General features: G+C 42.1%; 2 protein-coding genes across 2 annotated transcripts; both read left to right on the top strand.

The window, feature by feature from the left end:
• The first annotated feature begins 564 nt into the window (after positions 1-564).
• LOC139916661 (sortilin) lies at positions 565-11715 on the top strand. The gene is made up of 21 exons (XM_071905621.2): positions 565-852; positions 1471-1533; positions 1984-2060; positions 2308-2410; positions 3096-3263; positions 3510-3583; positions 4017-4063; positions 4363-4499; positions 4804-4887; positions 5611-5671; positions 7217-7369; positions 7665-7762; positions 7880-7979; positions 8121-8295; positions 8963-9156; positions 9422-9614; positions 9874-9990; positions 10067-10211; positions 10328-10434; positions 11142-11259; positions 11384-11715. Exons 1-21 carry the CDS (start codon positions 589-591, stop codon positions 11396-11398), a joined length of 2493 nt encoding a protein of 830 aa, XP_071761722.2. The 5' UTR covers positions 565-588; the 3' UTR covers positions 11399-11715.
• Positions 11716-12342: 627 nt separating this feature from the next.
• Positions 12343-18949, top strand: fam3c (FAM3 metabolism regulating signaling molecule C). The gene is made up of 10 exons (XM_071905622.2): positions 12343-12412; positions 12901-12954; positions 13200-13304; positions 13780-13806; positions 14219-14342; positions 15027-15085; positions 15390-15440; positions 15555-15639; positions 15813-15939; positions 16751-18949. The coding sequence occupies exons 2-10, from the start codon at positions 12939-12941 to the stop codon at positions 16838-16840; spliced, it is 684 nt and encodes a 227-aa protein (XP_071761723.1). The 5' UTR covers positions 12343-12412; positions 12901-12938; the 3' UTR covers positions 16841-18949.
• Positions 18950-21237: the final 2288 nt, after the last annotated feature.

Genomic DNA, 21237 nt, shown 5'->3' with positions numbered 1-21237 from the left:
TTAGACTCATACAACATTAGGCTATTCACACAGCATGCCAAACGACAACAATATCACATTTACTATCCGTTGTTGACCTGGTTTATGTGCTCTCCGACCCCAAACCTCACATGTCGGCAAGTCGGGTATTACAGAAAACTCCAACTTTCTAGGTCATATTTACGACTGTGCCTCTTCATGTACGGCCATCTCGTAATTCCAACATTTTCGACAGCACCTGAACGCATCATAAATTAAGTACTTAGAGAATAAACTTTGTTAAAACGGTCACACTCCCAGCGCGTTAAATCGTCTTTTCTGCCATTCGCGGCTTTGATAGCAAATAGCCATGAAGTGCACAGACTTGAAATGCAAATCTGCCATCAGCTCAGGTCACCTGGATGCGGGCAGAAACACCTGTTAGCGGGAGACACACCGCTTCACACAGCACTTTTTATGTTAATGACCCGTCCAGGCACGTCCCACCCCCCACTGCCTTTAGAGCGAGACACCAGCTGTAGGCTACTCTGCGTCAGGAGCGGTATAGGCATCACAGTCACTGGTACTCATATCTTTTTGGGGGCCCCCCTCACTGTTATCGCACCGGACATGATCTGGAGACTTGTGGTCCTCGGCGGGGCGTGCGTCCTTTTTCTGGGCGCCGGGGCTCAGGATGGCAGAAGCCTCCGGAGGACGGCGACTTTCCACCGGACTCAGCAGGATGAGAGCCAGCGCCAAGTGCGCACACGCTCCAGGAGGGACAGCAGCAGCTCCAGCAGCTCCAAGGATTCTTCTCACGGTCCTCCCTTCACCTCCTGCCGGATCCCCCTGACCCCGGCCGAGCACAAGGTTCTGGATGACAATACGCACGAGGTGAGATGGGGTTCAATTATGTCTGGGCGTGGGAAGGTTTGGTGCGTGCACTTCAAAACAATATCCATTTTAGCAAGTCATTTAATCTGTTGTTGAATGTTAAAATCCTTTTTTTTTTTTCTGCCAAAGGTGTTGAGATGATTTCACATTGATTTCCCAACACAAGCAAACTTCAAGTGTCCTTTTTCTTGATACTAGTGTCATGATCTTCCTTATACTGCCTTGTTTCAAGATATTGTCACTTGTTACTAGCAAAAAGTCTGAAACACGATTAACTGCATTGGAAACAAGTGAAATTATTTCACCAAATAGAAAAATAGGATTATCAGCATGAATATGAGACTAGATGACTTGTTAAAATGGACATTTTTGCAAAATAATGGACAAATAACCGCTGTGGTAATCAACCAAAGTGAAAGTTCTTGATTATTTTTATAGGCCAGTAAACCTAATTTAATAAAGAATGTTATCTGATGATAATTAAGTTTCTTATTAATCAGCCGATATGGACAGTTAATATGCTGGGGCTTTATTCCTCTAAACCTGAGAGGTGAAGTGGTCATATGTATGAGTCTCTCTCTCTCTCTCTCTCTCTCTCTCTCTCTCTCTCTCTCCTAGACAGGGTTTAATGGTGATGATGGCTCCAGTTTTACTCTGACATGGGTGGGCGATGGAACAGGGGTGAGTATGCTAGTGCTACCCTCATCAACATCATCATCATCATCATCATCATCATCATCATCCTTGTCATCATCATAAACACGACATGCCGGCTTGTTTACTTGGAGACACACTCATACACTGACTCTGAAATATATATTAATGTACCATTATTGACCTATTTAAGGACAAGTAGTTCACTATATGAACTTCCATTTTGCGGCATCTTATATTCACATTTAAACCTCTAACACATTATAACATAACATATCTGACCTCACTAAATTAAATCCTTGAGAGAGAGAGAGGGAGAGAGAGAGAGAGGGAGAGAGGGAGAGAGAGGAAAAGCTGAGAGAGGCAACTGCTGATGGATTTAGATGAGTTTCTCAATCCAAATGATACTCCTCCATAACTGAATTCAGGCACCACAGGGTCATGGTGAAGGTTTAACTATATTACTGCATTACCTAGGTAATCCTGGTGTTGTCAACAATCAGCGCTCCAATTGATTCTTTCCTAGAAGGAGGCTCCTCACGACTTTACCGGAGGTGAGTTAGCATCTGATATAAAACATCTGATATAAAACATAAGCAGTATATCAATCCCACCCTCTGTAGAACTGATACACTCAGAGCTTGATTTGGCTAAATAGCTGTGTGAGTTTTTATCCACGAGAGTGAACACGGGTTATGGGAATGTGTATGAGAGAGAGAGAGTGTGTGTGTGTGTGTGTGTGTGTGTGTGTGTGTGTCTATCTGGATGTAACTGGTCAGACTTTATCTCCTCTCTCATCAGTACGGACTATGGCAAGTCCTTCCATGACATCTCCTACCGCATCAACAACACCTTCATAAGGAAGGAGTTTGGAGTCACCGGTGGACCTGGGAACTCTCTGCATGTGAGTTATCAGTAGCTGCGCTCCCCCAGTCCTTGTGTGTGTGTGCGTGTGTGTATGCGTGCACACTGCTATCAATTGAGTTTGGGCTGGGGAGCGGTGTTGTGGCCTTCCTACGCAGGGAGGAGTGTGTGATGTTGCCTCACAAACCAAGTGTGAAGACATGTTGCACATCTTCCAGGCCGTCCAATCTCTTTATGCCACGTCCTCACTGTCAAACCACTGTCTCTTCCTCACACTGCTGCGGTTGACAAGCTCAAAAAACATAAAACACACACAGACTCACAAGTAGCAACATGAAACAACCATTAAAGTTAAGCAGAGTCGAAATTCCAAGTTAGTATTTTCCATTTTGAAGCAGGATGCCAGCCTTCCAATGTGCATGGCCAGAATGGCAGCATGATATTGATAAAAATCATGATTATTGTGATTATGATATGAGTTGCAATACTTGTGGATACAGCTTTTTCCTCATCATTTATTTTCGAGTGTTTATAAAATGTATGCATATGTGTGTTTGTGTAATGAAAGATTTTCTCATGCAGGTTGATTTAAAATGCAGAATACCTTATTAGTAAACCCTCAAACACCTCAAAAAAATGGCGATCCTCTTGCAATAGTCAACTTTGCGATTTCAATATTTTATCTCCCACTCGGCCGTCTCAATTCTGATCGTTTTGATTGACAGGTGATACTGACAGCCGACACACCGGTGGTGGACAACCCGGGCGGAGTCATCTTCACCTCCACGGATGCCGGCGTGACCTTTAATTCCGTCCAGCTGCCCTTCCACCTGGCTCAGCCAATCACGTTCCACTTCCTCAACCCCGACTACCTCGTGGTCATCAGCATCGACGTGAGTCGCGCCGCTGACCGCTCGCCTTCTGCCTTTTAGTTTCTCTTTCTCCGCCCGTTTCTCCTTCTCTCTTTCTTTGTTCCCATTTTTAAGGTGTCTCGATGTTGCTCTGTGTTATATGCTGGGCTTGCAGGTGGCATACACACACACACACACACACACACACACATGCACACGCCCGCACACACCAAGCACACACCTTAAAGTTAAAGGGTAAACATTCCTCTGTGGCTTTTTGCCTTGCAGGCCGGTCTGTGGCTCTCTCTGGACTTTGGCGCCAAGTGGACAAAAGTTCACGATGGAGCACATTCTTTCATGTGGTGAGAATAAACAGGAAGCAGAGACACACGCCCACACACACAAACACACACACACACACACACACACACACACACACACACAAGCACAGTGTGTCTGAAGGAAAGCACATGTTTGATGAACCATACCCTAATGTAATAGCGGTGCCAGTGCTATTGCAGAAATTAGAAACACATCATGACACACACTGTCTTCTCAGCATCAATATGTAGGAAATTGTCCTTGAATGTTTGGCAAATTGCTTTGAATGAATGAATGAATGAATATGATATGATACGATTCAATACAATATTATACTGTTATCTACAGAGTTTTGGAAGACACAATAAATGTCATCTATGAGACAGACCTCAAAGTCAGTTTGTCTGTTTGGACATAGTTGTGGTGTGTTTGGTGTTTTGTGAAATGTGTTTGTCTCCTTCCAATTTCCATCAGGGGGGCTGGTGTTACTCTGTTCTTCAGCTACAGTCCCATAGGAACAGGTGAGAAGCTGCATGGGATGCACACTTTCAATGTACCAAAGAGGGTTAAAAAAGTTGACACCTGTCACTCCTGTATATCCTTAAATTATGGGTATTTGTATGCAGATTTGGACACCTGAGGACCTCTGATGTAACCCACATGCTGTTCCTTTTTTAATTCGAGTGCACCCAAAACACGCATTTGTCTTGAGTGTCATATTAGCACATTCTCACTTTCTCGTCATCCTAGACAAGTTCAGCCAATCCCAGTGGAGTATTGTAATATTCTTGTCACCAAGTCGTGCTTCTTGTCCCTGCAGTGGAGGCGGACAGGAGGGGAGAGCTGCTGCTGAAGAGGACGGAGGATCTGGGGAAGACCTTCACCACGATCGCTGAGAACATCTTCTCTTTCGGCTACATAGGGGGCTTTCTCTTCACCTCTGTAATGGAGGAATTGGTGAGATGCATGGACACAACAGAACCCCCCCCACCCCACCCCACCCCACACACACACATACATGTATCAGTGTATCTGAGCATGTCCTTTTTAGACAAAATTGCACCCGTAATATTTTGATGTGTGACCAATGTGACACCAATACACAAATAATGGAATTGTAAGGATTGAGAGGACAATTGCTCATTCTGTTGCATACTTATGTACACATTGCCTCAAGTAACTGCTAATAAATATAAACTTATCAACTGCATACTAAACAATAATTATGCAATGATGTTGAGAGTATTATTTCTGCCTCCAGAGATCTCCTCGTGTCATCTATGTATCATCAGACCAAGGAAACAACTTCAATCGAGCACAGCTGCCCTCTGCCTCCACTGAACAGGTGAGAGAGACACTGAGAATCTATCATACACACAACACCACATCACAAAAGGTGGTTCACCACTGTTAAACTTTGCAGACTCCTCCATTTTTACTAATTCGAAGGTCCCCTATTATTTTAAACTTGCCTCACTCTCCTCTTAAGATACAAGTCCTTAAAGTCTGTTGCACACTGAAAATCAGACGGAAACTTTCAGCCGTTACTCTCTGTTAATTATCTCTTTCGTCACATGGTGCTTTCACACTTTCAGACTTAGGGTATGGTAAGTTTCAAACTTTCCTGAAGTAGTTGGGGTACACACACACACACACATACACACACACACACACTCAAACATATGCAAACACAAACACAGACACACACATGCATTCAGATGTGGTTGGGGGGTTGGTTCATCTAAGGAGAGGACCGTTTGGCAACATTTCCTTTTTTAAAACCAACTGAACACACATCTGGTCTTGCCAAACGCGCACACACACACACACACACACACACACACACACACACTCACACACACACACCATCTTGCTGACAGCACAGAAACACACATTCTCTCTCACGACGATTAGACAAGGCTTATGGCAAAGAAGCCGGTTGTCACAAGGTCTTATGCCATAATTCCACATTTTCTCACCCGCATGTGTGTGTGTGCTCTCTCTCCCCCTCTGTGTGTGTGTGTGTGTGTGTGTGTGTGTGTGTGTGTGTGTGTGTGTGTGTCTGCAGTTCTACTCTGTCCTGGATGGAGATGAGGATATGATCTTCATGCATGTGGACAATCCGGGAGGTAACACAGATTCTGTACTGTGCACCACACACACACACACACACATACGCACAGTTAATCCCACTCCTTTTGTCCACATTTTCCATTCAGAACCTAAAAACAGACGTGTACACTCATGTTCTCAGGCTCTCTCTCTTTCTCTCATTCTCTCTTTCTCTCTCTCTCTCTCCCTCTCTCACGCGCCTCATGAAAGCCGTTTTAAAAACACGCTTGACACACATTCACACATATCCACATGTTGTGGACACAGTTGACACACTTTATAGCTCTCTCAGCCCCTTTTGTTGTAATGGAAAAGCTCAACTGTATTGGCCGGACTGGTTTCACAAGTTCTTAGTGTTGCTGACAAATCATTCCATCATACTCAGTGTGTGTGTTTGGCCTGCGCCTGTTTGTGCATTGCAAGTCCAGTCACTCTGTCTTTGTTCCTCTCTCTCTTTCTCTCTCTCTTTCTCTCTTTCTCTCTTCCCGGTCTCTCTCTCTCTCTCTCTCTCTCTCTCATTCCCTCTCCCTGTTTTCATGTTCGCGTCCATTTCTGTTTCCTCTCGCATGTGTTTGCCTTGTGTCAGGCCGCTCCAGTTAGTCCTCTGTGGGTAGGGTGTTGGGACTTTTGTGCTGCCGCTGAGATAAATAGGGGAGAGGGATTTTTATCTTTTGTAGGCTGGAGGGAGGTAGACTTAGGTTACACTGCAAAAGCTGACACACATATCTTGGGATCAGGGTGCAGCACACACACGCACACACAACGTACACACACAGCCCTTATACTTATCGTGTCCATCGCCTTCCTTAGCTAAGCCCGTCCTCCGTGGCTGAGCTGACACGTGTGTGAGCTTCACACAGTTAACATATGATTGATGATGACTTGCCTCTATCATACAGATGAATAAAGGTTTGTGTCAGCGTGGAATCACCTGTTCCCATGTGCAGTATATGTGTGTGTCTGTGTGTTAAACAACCCTGATCACCTTTAAAGGTGCTATGTGTCGCATTTTCAATTTTCAATTTGCAAGTCAATAAATCATTACCACATTCATTTTGATGTATAAACACCATAAACAAACAAGACCATCGGTGAGAAGATTGGCGGCCTAAACACTGCATTTTACACCGTGTGCCACTAGGTCAGATTTCACAGGAAATCTGCTGGATTGTTTTACGGCACAAAAAAGGAAGAGGGCGCTGTTCTTCCAGTGGAAGAGGAGCTAAAGCTTTCAGAGTTTCTGGCAATGGCAGATGGTGGAAGGAGTGAAAGGCCGATGGAAAAATCACTTCCATCATGTTTATCCTCTTCAGTAAAGAAAAAGAGAAAACCAATAACCAAAAACCATATGAGCATAGAGCTTTTTAATTGGATCTATTTTTTATTTCCCGTTGTATTGTCATATCATTGTATGTCACCACCCACAATGAGTTACTGGCCAAATTTGACCCTTGACCCTTGACATGGCAAGAGTTATAAAGTGTCAATGACAGACAAAAATTCTCCCTTTGGCCTAATTCGGTCTCCTCTGTTAATTTCTATTGCCTTCTATTGTACAACAGACACCTTCTTTGGGACCATGTACACATCAGACGACCGTGGGATCCTGTACTCCAAGTCACTGGAGCGCCACCTGTTTGGTGGGCAGAGGAAGAGCGATTTTACCAACATCACTTCACTGAGAGGAGTCTACCTCACTAATAAACTAGAGGAGGGTACGGGTTTCCATATATACATCTATCCATCCATATATCTGTACATGCATACAGTATATACATATATGTACATAGCCTCACTAGTGGAGGAGAGTGTGGTTGTCTATCCATCCATTCATCCATCCATAAATCCACCTATTAATCTAGGCATTGTTTAACTGCCTTACTTACATTTAACTACTTTCTTTTATAGCCACAGAATTAATGCAGCTAGCCCTCTATTCAGCCATTCATTCACCAATTTAATTTGATAGAATTTTGCATTATGAGCTTAATATTCTGTGTTTTATTGCAGATGGCCGTATAAGATCTGTCATCTCCTTTGACAGAGGAGGGGAGTGGAGATTACTGAACAAGCCTGAGAATGTGGAATGTGGAGAGAAAGTCACAAACGTGTGTGATACCATAACTAATCCCTATTCATATATACATATACACACATATGGGCATGATATTCTTCAGGTTAATTGTTGCTGACTGAGATGTTATTTGTGTGTGTGTTTCATCCAGTGTAACCTCCACATTCACGGAGAACACAGTCGCTACAACCGCATCATTCCCATGCTGGCTGTCTCCGAGCCCACCGCCATCGGCCTGGTCATCGCCCATGGTAACTAAACTGCAATTTACACATTTTTTTTAGCACAGTACTTTTTGTAATGCTGAAACATAAAGTCAAAATTTAACATACATTACCCATTTACCATTTTAAACATGCTATCTTCCTCTCCTCTCCTCTCCTCTCCTCTAGGTGGTGTGGGTGACTCTCTGTCGTCGTCGCAGCACCCAGATGTGTTTGTTTCAGCAGATGGGGGTTATAACTGGAGGGGGACTCTGCGGGGTCCGCACCACTACAGCATACTGGACTCTGGAGGTCTCATTGTAGCTGTGGAGGCCCAGCATGAAGGACAAGTCAAGACTATCAAGTACTGAGCACACTTGTTTACTTCAAGCACATGCATTGAAACTAAAGTATTAGTAGGCAATGGGGCAATATCTACTTCATCATTATACTGGTAGTTTCTTTGGATATGTATCGCTTTGAATGATACTATTGTCACTGTCACTACTACTACTACTAATACTACTACCTCTAATACTACTACTAGTACTACTACTACTACCGCTACTACCATAATTAGGCCTACTATTACTACTACCATTACCACCACCGCTGCTACTACTACTACTACTGCTACTACAACTTCCACTACTACTATTTCTACAACTACTACTACTAATACACTACTACTGCTGCTATAACAGCTAACTCGGCCCACTCCTAGTTCTAAAACTACTACTGTTACTACCACTACTAGTTCTACTACTACTATTACTACCAATACTGCTACTACTACTGCTGCTACTGCTACTACTATTATTTTCTACTGGCACTGCTATTTCTAGAACTACTACTACTACTATTACTGTTACTAGTGGCCCTACTACTAGTACTACTACTAATAACAATAACTGTATTTGTTGCACTTTTCTTAAGAAACTTACAAAGTGCATAGTAGACAGACAGTACATGACACACAGTATTTCCCCTCTGCAAAAGCAGTTAAGACGCATACTCTTCCTCGTCTCCAGGTTCTCCACAGATGAAGGCCAGTGCTGGAAGGCGTATAACTTCACCGAGCAGCCCTTCTTCTTCGCCGGCCTGGCATCTGAGCCGGGGACCAAGGCCATGAACATCAGCGTGTGGGGCTACCGGCCCGAAGACGACGGGCAGCCCATGTGGGTGGCCGTCACCATCGACTTCCAGCGCCTGCTCACCAGAGAGTGTGAGTCTAGACGCCGCAGTGCCAGCTCACACTGCGGTGTCCAGTGTTTCTCTGAAGATCGCTGTCAGCATGTCAGCAGATATTGATTACCGTGTTCACAGAAGCCTCTGTTACCGGCGTCAGACAGTTGCACGACAAAACTCACACTTGAAGTGGCGTATTGATTGAGACATGGCACTGAACCTTTTTTTTCTTTACTTATCTTGGGAAGATTGACTGAGCACAATGACATCATGTTCTTTTTGGTCAACATCTGATTCGCCAGGTGACGACCAGGACTATGAAGAGTGGCTGGCTCACTCCACAGGGGACGGGGACCCGGAGACCGACGGCTGTGTCCTGGGTTACAAGGAGACGTTCAGGAGGCTGAAGAAGCTGTCCGTCTGCAGGAATGGGCGGGACTATGTGGTGAGCAGGAAGCAAAGCCCCTGCCTCTGCACCAGAGAAGACTACTTATGGTAAGGCCATGTGTTTACTGGCAAGTGGATATGTCACATTTATCAATCAGTCACATGCAGCGATCTGAGGAAAATGATAAATAAGCTGTTCTTCAACTTTACCAGTCAGGGACCCAAATTAAAAATTAAGTCTTTCCCTTTTGAGAAACTTGGTCTCTGAAAACCAGTTTCATGAGAACATATAAGTTTGTGTGGGAAGCCATTTTGGCCCCAGCAGCTAATGTCCCCTAGTAACAATACTTACTGCCCTTCTCAACAGTGACTATGGTTACTATCGCCATGAGAACAGCTCAGAGTGTGTGAGACAACCCAACACTGCAGATCAAACCCTGGAGGTCTGTCTAAATGGAGAAGAGGAGGAGCTCCTGACATCAGGGTAATGGTCTCTCTCTCTCTCTCACACACACACACACACACACACACACACGGCTCACTGTGTACTCTGTGTGCAGGTACCGTAAGGTCCCCAGTGATCGGTGTGAGGGAGGGTTCACTCCTCAGCCCAGAGTGGAGACAGTCATCAGGCCCTGTGGTGTGAAGCCCAGCCTCAGTCCGCCTGCCAGCCAGTCGTCCACAAGCGCACACTTTGACACACCGGTCAGTGGGACTGTCTTCTAATCTGTGTGTGTGTGTGTGTGTGTGTGTGTACCTTCCAATATGTTCATAGTGATGGGGTTTATAGCTCTGTGACAGCTGCTGCATGTATTTTCCAGCGAGAGAGGATGGTGTTGATATTGGTGTGTACCGGAGCGGGAATTATTGTCCTGGTGGCGATCGCTTCCGCTGTCCTTACTGTCAGGAGAGTGGTGTATAGAAACAGGTAAGACACACACACACACACACACACACACACACACACACACACACACACACACACACACACACACAGGACTACAGTTTCCGCTTGGGGTGATTCTCTCTTCTGCAGACAAAATTAGGAGTTTGACCTCCTCAACCCAGTTACACACAGATACACACAGAGATGGGCAAAGTACAAAAGTTACAAAATACAAAATACCCCTCAAATAAATGTATCAAAATAAAATACAAAATACTGGAGCCAGAAAATGTAGCAAGATAAAATATATGTATTTTGTATTTTCAAAATACAGGAAAATACATTTGTAACATTGGGCATTCAGAATTTGTACAAAATGGCAGAACATTCAGATTCAGGAGACTTGATAACGGAAATACTGTGATATTATAAAATCACTGTGTGTGTGTCTAAGTGTATTGTTCTTCATTTTAAGATGTATTTACATTACATTTTTTTTATGTTTTATGAATCATGGAGAAAGTATTTTGAGTATTTTGAAAATACAAAATTACTCCACTCGAAAGTATCTTGTTACAAATTACATTTGAATTGTTTCAGCCCTGTCAAATACCAATTACAAAATAGAAAAAGTAATTGAAATACGTATTTCAAATACAAGTAACAGAAATACTGCCCATCTCTGGTTACACACACACCTATGCACCATCTATGAACTGACCGTTATTGCTATGCATCACCCCCTGCAGGACACCTGTGTATCGCTTCTCCAACCTGCGGATCCAGGATGATGACAACTGCATGACGGCCGATCTGGAGAGCGGCACCAGCAGCAACGGCACGGCCTTCCAGCAGGACTCAGACGATGTAAGAGGCACTCACTCTCATCATTTTTTACGCTTTTTTATTGATGTTTTGAGCTCACTAAATGTCTGCGTCTGTTGTGAAATTTTCATATGCACACTGATATTTTTATTTTCTTTTTTGACAGGATCTTATTGAATGAAACAGGCTGGAGGATGTGATCAATATTCCAGATTGAGACCAATTCTGATGCTGTACTGAAAAAGACTGTCAATTGCATTTCACTGGACTTACCGCTGATATTTCGATGGGAGTTTTTTTGCTTTTTTGTTTTTTTTAATGAAATGCATGAACATTTTAAATTCTCTATTTATTGAGCTTCATATACTTCGCATACTCCACATTTCATTGCTTTGTTTTTCATGTGTACAGTATTTTTTTTATTTTAAATGTGTAATACAGGGAACACAGTGTGTTTTGATCGCTTTTGCACTGCCTTTTTACCTCTGTTCACTGTGACAAAAAAAAAAAAAGTCAATTCTGAAAATGTGCATTCCTAATGAATATACTGCATATTATTAAGTGTTCATTATGTGGAGTATTTTACTGTTTAGAATATGTCATGGTCAGTTAAAATGCACAATAAACTTTAGACAATAAATTGGTGATTGGTGGTTCAGTTGTGAAATGGTATTACAGCCTCTAAAAGCTTCTGTACCGCAGGTGGCGCCGGTCGTAACTTCTTCCGTCTGTTTCAACCTGAATACAGAAGAAAAAAAAGAAGGAAGAGGGCGTGACCTAAACAAAGATGGTATATTATGAAGATAGGTCACTCGAAAAAAAGTACCCAATCTTTCCGATCTGGAAAAGTGGACTGAATTATTATAAAAAAAAATTATATTATTGTTTTTGAAAAGGCAATCGTGTACAATATAATCAGTATAGTGAGGACTTGCTGGTGGAAGGTAGATGATTTGATAGGGAGTTTACAAATTATAGTCAGGAAACGAGGAAATGTAAACCACCAATCGGCAGAGTGAAGTCTCTTCTCTCCGCTTCTTCTTCCTCATCTGACGAACTGCTCCGTTCTTCTTCTTCTTCTTCTTGTTTATTTCCGGCAGACAAATAGCTCAATTGCTAGCTGTCATCACATCGAAGCCGCTAGTTTCCGTTATCATCAGCCAGAGGACGGTCTTGTTACAGTGGCATTTGACAGGTAAGCACTATGCCACGATGCATTCAAGGCAGACCATTTACTTTTAATTCTTATTCAGTAGCTATTGTGCAACAGTTATTTTGGCGTCAGTTAAAACTGTTTGAAAGCTACGACAGGCACTGTGAAGTTACAGGCGAATCGGTAACGTTAGCGTGATTTGTTTAAACGTTACAGTTAACGCTAGCTTTTAAAGTTAGCTTTCAAGCTAAGCTGCCGTCTGAAATAACCAACTAACGCTAAATGCATCATAACGGGCTGAAAACAAAAGTAACGTTAAGGTTACAATGCCCGACAAACTGTCAGTTTTCTGTAGTAGCTGCTTACGCTAGTTCAGCTATGTAACGTTAGCCATGTAGCTAAAGCCAACTTAACCTTCTATTAATCACTATAGCTAAACAGCCCCTCTCTACCTTCCAGACATAGAATGACGAGGGTGCAAATCAGTAAACTGTAAACTAGCAGATTATAATACATTTATGTCACTGCAGGTTGTGAGTTGTGGACAACTGACTGAAGGCTCCCTAAGATGTTCAGAGCTGGAGGTAAATGGATCCCCTTGTTGCTAAACAATAGTATTATGTATGATACACCACAGTTTTGGATAAATATTTTTTTTTTCTGGTGTTTGAAATATCTTTGTTGACTAAACAACAAGTTGATAGGTGCTGTGAGGTTGTTGTTTTTTTAACTATCAGTGTTATCTATCTATCTATCTATCTATCTATCTATCTATCTATCTATCTGTCTATTTATCTATAACTTGCTCTTCCTTCTCCCACTTTCTCAGGCATTTTGAAGTTGGCAGCGCTCATCTCTGCCTTCCTCCTAGCTGTCTTTCTGGCCTTTGAATTGCTAGAGATTAATATGGATTTTAAACTGGGGAACATGTTTGGTGAGTAATTCTTGTCTGTCAGACTCAGAACATGAAACTTTTGAAGACATATACCCCTCAAGCAGGTTTTATGAGGCGGAAAGGTATCAATTTGGAGGGAAACATGACACTTTGTCTGGTATTAGTGAGTGAGTATTTTGTAGGAGTAATACTTTGCCTTGCCTTTTTGTGGCTTGCAGGTTATGCTCAGTTTAGAAACCAAATACTCTGTTCTGGAGATGTGCAGCACCGCTCATTGTGCCACGATTGCTGAGCAACAGTATACTCTTCCTTAAGGGAGGGGGGGTTTCCTACAGAGCAGCTTTAGGTCCTTTATACATTCTCATGCAGAATGAGGAACCCATGAGCTGACTCTTTGTATGTATCTAAGTAAAGCAAATATTATGTTGTGTTTCATTGTATTGTATTACGTTTGAATAAATATTTTCATAAAGTGATCATCCTCAAACATAATTTTGTTTCTCTCGCTTTTCAGCAAGATCTATGCCAGCAGATGAAGGCCGTAAGTATACTCTCAAGTTATTATTACATCTTCTTGCTTATTTTTTTCTGTGAATTGTCTCTTTAGATTCACATTGTTCCTGTGGTTCATCTTTCTTTTCCTGTCACAACACAAGCATGTTTGAGAGCTTGTGTCACACAGCATAGTGATCATGGCTAAATCCTGCAGTATGTAACTAGATAATAGAAAGGCACCGCATGACTTACAGTGTGTATTTTACTAAGCGCTTCGCAATCAGTAGTATGAATAGAGCCTTGTTGGTAGATTTCAAGTTCACCCATTGATTGTTTCTGCGTGTGCACCTGTGTGTGGATAGTCTTATGTGGCTGGTCCATGGTGTTATGCTACCTCAAACTGGGTGTGTGAGAAGTGTGTTAAAGGCAATACTATGATTTTGTAATTCTGTTCACAGCAACCAAGCCAGTCAGGTACAAGTGTGGGCTGTCCAAGGCGTGTCCAGCCGGACACTTCTCCTTCAAGATGGCCAGCGGAGCAGCCAGTGTGGTGGGGCCCAAAGTCTGCCTGGAAGACAACATGTAAGAGAAGTGACATCTTGATATATTCAACATGTGAAACAAGCACATGCTGCTCTGTGTGGTTGGATGCCCTATTGTAGCTGGTAATTGATAGACTCTCTCATAAATTTACCTTTGATTTTGGGTGTAAAGTTCAATTCAGTAAAACAAACATGTCCTGGCAAACCAAGGCATTTACTGCACCAGCCCATTTTGCAGGGGTCTATATAGTCATTTTACGCACTGGAAGTAATTTTTCACTTTTTTGTCAGAAAAGCAACCTCAGCCGATGCTTATTGCAAGTTCAGATGCAATTTATTTGTGTAGCTTCTACAGTTCTAAACGTACAGATGCCAAAGTTCTCCATAGAGGGAGTCTAAAAACCTTGCAAAACGGTGGAAGGCTAAGTGCAATACACCACAAAAGGATTCTAGTGTCCGAAAGTATGGTAAATTTCAACATGGAAGACCTTGAACAGCCAGTTCAGCTTTTAACAATGCAGCTTGACGGCATACTGTTTGGGAAAGGTGGGAAAATGATAAAATCTCCGGTACCAGGTCCGGGAAATGACGTCATATGATAAACATTTCCAAATCATTATGTGTGTTGATTCTAGGGTGTGTCTTTTTCCACAAATCCAAGTGCTGGATGTGCCATAAAATCAAATTGGCCTCTAATCTCATTGTCTTCCTTTGCTTCTGTTAGACTGATGAGTGGCGTAAAGAACAATGTGGGGAGAGGAATCAACATTGCCCTGGTTAATGGTAATGTCAACAGCTATATAATTTCACACCTTGTATTCAAATAGCTTTGCAGTCAAGTAACAGCTGATAGTAAGATAATATTCTGGCAGTGCAACAATAAATAGATCAGTTTAAAAAGCCTGTTTTGCAATCCAAAACAAGAATTGCTCATTCCGAGTGGTAAACCTACATTACAGTGAACCACTGCCAAGACTATGTGCTATATGTAATACATTAGTATAAATTAAGTGATATAAAATTCCCTCTGTTCATAGTGAACATTAGCTTGAAGGTGGTTTAACATGGGATCTTATTGCCCCTATAGGGGGAAAGGGGGAGCTGATCAAGACCGACTACTTTGATATGTGGGCAGGAGGTGAGTTCATTTCCATACCTCTTATTTCAGACATGATTAGTTGAAAAACGTGTATTGTGTTTAGCCATGTGTATCCCTGTGGCACGTGTAATGGTTATCTGTGATCTCTGGCAGATGTGGTTCCCTTCATTAAGTTCCTGAAGGAAATTGAAGATGGAACAATCGTGATGATGGCCACCTTTGATGATCCTGCAACAAAGTAAGGACTTTTTCAAAAAAGTCAGAAAAAATCCTCCACTCTCACGATACAATTTAGATTTACGTGACCTAATTTAGCTTTACCTGACCTCAAATGCTTTAGTTGTCTCTAATATTGGTCAGTGTTAAACCACGTTTGGGCATGAAATGACTTCTGGCTTCTTTGTTCTGTAGACTCAACGATGAAGCCAGGAAGCTGATCGCTGATCTGGGCAGCTCAAGCGTCAGCAACCTGGGCTTCAGGGATAACTGGATCTTTGTAGGAGGCAAAGGCATCAAGACCAAGAGTCCCTTTGAACAGGTAACAAGACCCCGAAAGCTCATACTTGCATCTACTCACTCAAATGAACTCTTGGACAGTTTCTACTGAATGATAGCAGTAGTAAGCAGCAGTAACCACAATAGCAAAGGAACCGTTAATCCCAAAATTGACAATTCTGACATCTCCTCACCCTAATGTCAGTTGAAACTCCACTGTATGTACAACCAGCAAATACAGACCGAGTTAGCGCTGGTGTTACATTTTGGAGTTCCAGAGAGAGCATAAAATGTCCATCAAATTTCTCTGAAGAACTTGCAGCATAATCCAAATGTTTCCAAGAGTCTAAAAGGCCTATGTTAACCTCATGACCTCACTGTCAGTGAGTTTAGCTACAGAACACTTGGATCCTGCTTCACAACCTCCTTAGAGAAGTTTTACGGTCATTTTATGGCCTTAATAGAACTGTAAACAGCCAGACTCTGTTTACTAAAGTTGTTAAGAAGGGAGTTATGGGGGTGAGCACATAATGACTCATAATTCATTTTTATTTTGGGGTGAACTGTTCCTTTTTAAAATTTTTGATTTCCTTTTGTACTGGTAAATTTAAAATGACAGGTAAAACATAATCTGTAATGTATTCTATCATATACTTTTCATCAGTTCATTTTCCAGAATATCACACTGCACTTACCTCAGCTTCTATTTGCATAGTAAACTTCCTGGTGCGCAGGACAGGGGCTTGATAGCCCTGGCTGTAGTCATATCCACAGGCTTATCATGGCAATAAGGCGTGCTACTCAAACCGTGTGTGTGCGTGTCTACCTGTGTGTATGTGTGTTTACCTCCCCAGCACATAAAGAACAGCGCAGATACCAACAAGTACGAGGGCTGGCCCGAGGTCCTGGAGATGGAAGGCTGCATACCCCAGAGACAGGGTTGATCTCCGAGCTCACCCTGCACCTCCCCCTTCTCTGACCTGCCCACCTCTCCTGTCCTCGTGAGACTATTGTGAGACCGGTTACACCTCCGCGGGCTGAGAAAGTTCCTCGTTTTCCAGTCTTCAGCCCCCAAGCCTTTTATTCCTCTTTGCCTACCAGGAAATGCTTCCAGCAACAACCTCTTTTCAGAAGGGATTAGAACGAAAGACAAACTGCTGACAGACTCTTTCTCCAGTAGGCCCTAATCAGTAAGGTGAAGCTAGTGCTGCTCAGAGCTGCCTGCGCTTCTCCATTCCTTTTGGACGCTGTTCCACAGATGCTGACTGGGGCTAGTTGATTGGAGCTAGTGGCAGACTGAACTGATGAAGGAAGTTATCAGTGGTTATTGGCAAACTGTCACACATACCATCTCTAAGGCCGCCTGACTGTGCTGTGATAGTGTTGCACTATTGATGATGGAAATTACTCTCATAGCCCAGATTTATTTGGGGTTTATGCCGTCCTACATTTCTATCGCTTATGCCTAGCCTTAATCTCATTGTCCTTTTTTATACTTTTTATCAACATGATTTTCTGTAATTCCTTTCGATCCTTTAAAACTTGTTTGATTTTCTGTAATTCCTTTTCAATTATGTTTTTTTTCTATACCAAAATGAGACTCAAAGGCTTTTAAAATCCAACTCAATGTGTGCAGCATGAGAGGAATCCATGCTTACTGTTCAGTTTGATGTGAGAAAATGATTATTTATAGGGTCTGAAGTCACTTCTTTTGGTTGATTACAACCAAATGTACCAAATTCACTGTGAAATTTGTAAATATTTGTTTAGAGAAGGATCCAAATTTGAAAGATCCCATTTTAATGACCATTGTAATAATATTAATATAATTTCTTAAAATAAATGATATTGTCAGTGATGTCTTTGTGAATTAAAAGTGCTTTGTTATTGGTAGTAGTAGTAAGTAGTTTCTTCTGTTATGTTTGCTAATGAGCATTTGTACTGGTACGCAGTATAAAGACCTCAGAACCATTAAGGCCTGTGGATGGGCTGAACTTTATTTTGTTTACTGAATAATCAATACAACCTAACAGCTATGGCAATTTCATGGCATTTTACAACCACATTCAAAGCACTTGAAAGCTTTTCTATGTAATTGAAATGGAGATGTTCAGTTGTAATGTGTTTCAGTCAGACCTGTAAGAGTATATCCTAATATAGATGTTTGGTTGATTGACAAAAAACTACTAATATATACACATAACTCTCAATATCATGTTATCTACTCATCTACTTTTGCTGGGATAGGTGAATTTACCTATGTTCATCTTTTTGTGTGTGTGTGTTAAACATTTTGAACTATAGCTTAATGTATCAGCCTTTTGCAGTATGCTCCTAGTAACTATGGTAACACACACAGGTAAAAATGGTACAAACCATAATTTCAAGTGATGCAGTCTGTTGTTGCCTTACCCATCCTTCACTGGTTAAAAGCACAATACACAACACACCTCCTGCTAAGATGTCAGTGTGAAATTCAAGCTTGAGAACTCGGGCAAAGTTGTGTATTTTCAGTGTGGATCCATTTACTCGTACAGTATCTAAGCGACATGTATTCTTCCTCTACGTACGGCCTTCTGCAGAGGATCCACTGTTGTTTTTTGAAAACTGTGATTGCACATTTCTCTCTTCCATCGGAGTAAGACAGGATGCCATTGTGAAAACACCCACCCTGCTCTCCTCTCTTGATGCCTCCCGCTTGTGCAGATTTGAAATGGTGTCATGGTACTGTTCAGAAAGGAGGTTACATGAACTGAAATTCACTGATATGCTGAACGGACACTGGGCCTCTACCCTTTCTATTCAGTTGAGGGTGTGGTGTCAAGGAGAGAGTAAAGAGAGCACATCTTCCTGTTGGAATGTGGCCCACTGCTGTGCCTTAACTAAATCTGTCTGAATTTGGGTCCCTGTGCTTTTCCTTTGAGCAATGAACAACCCAACGAGCCTGCAACTGCCAAACACTGATAAAGAGATTAATCAAAAGATTAATTTGTGTCTGTCATGTAATGTGGTCTATGTGAAAACAAATGATTCAATTGTTGAATAAAGCAGATATTGACTGAAAGTTATTGCACCTTCGTTTTCTGCAGGGGGAAGAAGTGTAGGAGTCACACAATGTTTTCACTTGAAGTTAAGACTTAATGTTTTTTTGTTTTTTTTGTTTGGCATTTTCTTTGCTTTTATTTGATGAGTAACTGTAGAGAGAGACAGGAAATATTGGAGAGAGAGAGGGGGGATGACAATGATCTCAGTAAGTAAGTAATTTCAGTTCAGGCAGGCAGAAATGTCAAGCGCAGTTTAATAGAATTGTGTATTAAAAAATATAAATATAAATCTATGTTCTGGATCCCTGTCTGAAGTAGACAGCTGGTTTCAATAGAAACTATGTGGGGTATGTGGTCAATGTTTATGTCTGGCATTTGCAATTTTGACAGCGCTGTTTGCAAAAGTAAATGTTTTTTAATTGCAAAATGGTCATTAAAGCTGCCAGTGGGAGTAGTGAGCCATGATTTATTACAAACATGCACTCAGTGACTGAGGATTTGGCAAGGATTTATGATTAGGATTTATCAGGCAGCTAAGAAAAAGTGAGTTTAGTTTATAATATCCTCATAAATTGAAACTGATCCATCTTTCATCTATTACGAAACAAATGGCTTCTAAATCTGAATACCGTACTGGTTAGAGAGAGCATGAACAATGCTGTGTAGTCTGATGTGATTAACAGTCGTGGATATTTTTAGTTTGATTTCACGTGTATGTGAATTACAAATTGTTCATATAATGTGTTAATTTTGCTGGAAGAAAGATTACTTAACATATTTATTTACTTTTTTTCTTACAATGAGTGCAGCAGATGAATGAGCTAGAGTTCCTACATCAGCAACATTTCAAACAGCCTAGATGAATTTTCAATGAGTACCTGACATCACCCTCACCCACATATTCTTCCTCTACTCCCTTTAAACGCATCACATTTTGCTATTTTGTTGTACATGAAGTGATGTTTACATTGTGGCATCAGCTGCTGTGTTTGAATAGACAGACAGAGGGAGCCGTCGCCTCATGTAAGGCAGCTTGTGTCCTGTGGTTTGCATTATCTATATGCTGCGTTTTCAGTGGAGCTTCAGCATTACACTGGATTAAGCTGATCTCCTTCCAGAGGCCAAAGTTTTGCCATTGCCTTTTTTATCATAATCATCTGGGTGTGCATTGTGGCATTATTTGTTGCTGCTGCTCTATTTCTCATAATAACTGCAGCCTCTGCATCTATTTTGAATAAAGAAAGATTCAGTTAAATTTGACCTAATACGTTTTATTTCTCCCCTGAGGATAATTTACATGCCGCGCATAAGAACAGCTATTAAAGACGCATCCTGTGTGTGTGTGTGTGTGTGTGTGTGTGTGTATGTGTTTGTGAGATTATTGGCAGCTGGATCCTTAAATTCAAATTGTATTGTGCAGATTTTGACTGTGAATTTAGTGTGACGGTGTCTATTTTTTTCCAATAAATGTGTGTGCGTGCGTGTGCGTGTGTGTGTGTGTGCGTGTGTGTGTGCATGCACGCTTGACTGTTTTTACACTGATGTGCAACTCGACCTACGCATCGACCTCACACAACACTATGGAAAAACTTCTCCCTCCTCCTACTCAAAGCATATTGACTTTGTAATATCTCACCATCTATCTATCCGTCTATCTGGTCCCTCTCACACTGCACACTCACACGCAGTAATTCAATGATTCTGACATATCACTCTCACTATCATTTACTTTATCTCTCAGTCACTCATGAACTCTCTCTCTGTCTCTCTGTCTGTCTCTAACACACTCATACATACACATGCGCTCACTCGAGCTTGCATGATACACACCATTCCTCTCTAGCGCTGTCCCTCTGCCAGTGGAGTGACCTTTTGAGTTCCCCTCAACACACAGCGCTTCCTTGTTCCCAGTAAATGAAAACCACCCTGGTGCTCTCCCTCTGATCTCGCTTGAGCTCCACGCACGACATCCCACCGACCTTTTGTATCCCAGCGTGTGTGTGTGTGTGTGTGTGTGAGTGAGACACAGAGGCTATTTGTTTGGCAGCTGTTCCAGGGTAATAGACAGTATGTGCGTCACACTACAGGTGCGTGCATGTGGCGTGTTATGCAGGCTTTTCGCCTTCATGCCATCAGAGGTGCATTGCGCCTGTGTGTGCCTTCAAAGGTGCATGTTTCTGTGTGCTGGTGTGGGCTGAACCTCCTCTCAGCTCCCATGTTGCTGCGCCGAGAGCTGAGGCGTGGGAGTGAACCGCTTCCAACTCGTCTTATATAAGGCATGCTATACAAATGCATTA

The sequence above is a fragment of the Centroberyx gerrardi genome, chromosome 24 (assembly GCF_048128805.1).
Source record: "Centroberyx gerrardi isolate f3 chromosome 24, fCenGer3.hap1.cur.20231027, whole genome shotgun sequence".
Lineage (NCBI taxonomy): Eukaryota > Metazoa > Chordata > Actinopteri > Beryciformes > Berycidae > Centroberyx > Centroberyx gerrardi.
Note: the sequence above shows the minus strand (reverse complement) of the source record. Positions and strands in the feature narration are given on the sequence as shown.

Bases quoted from the DNA above. Each gene is read 5' to 3' on its own strand.
- LOC139916661 (XM_071905621.2), top strand. From the start codon at position 589: ATGATCTGGAGACTTGTGGTCCTCGGCGGGGCGTGCGTCCTTTTTCTG. The intron at 1,534-1,983 runs GTGAGTATGCTA...TGCATTACCTAG, and splicing joins GGGTGGGCGATGGAACAGGG to GTAATCCTGGTGTTGTCAAC. The intron at 4,064-4,362 runs GTGAGAAGCTGC...TTGTCCCTGCAG, and splicing joins CTACAGTCCCATAGGAACAG to TGGAGGCGGACAGGAGGGGA.
- fam3c (XM_071905622.2), top strand. The intron at 15,086-15,389 runs GTAATGTCAACA...TTGCCCCTATAG, and splicing joins CAACATTGCCCTGGTTAATG to GGGGAAAGGGGGAGCTGATC. The intron at 15,640-15,812 runs GTAAGGACTTTT...TTTGTTCTGTAG, and splicing joins TTTGATGATCCTGCAACAAA to ACTCAACGATGAAGCCAGGA.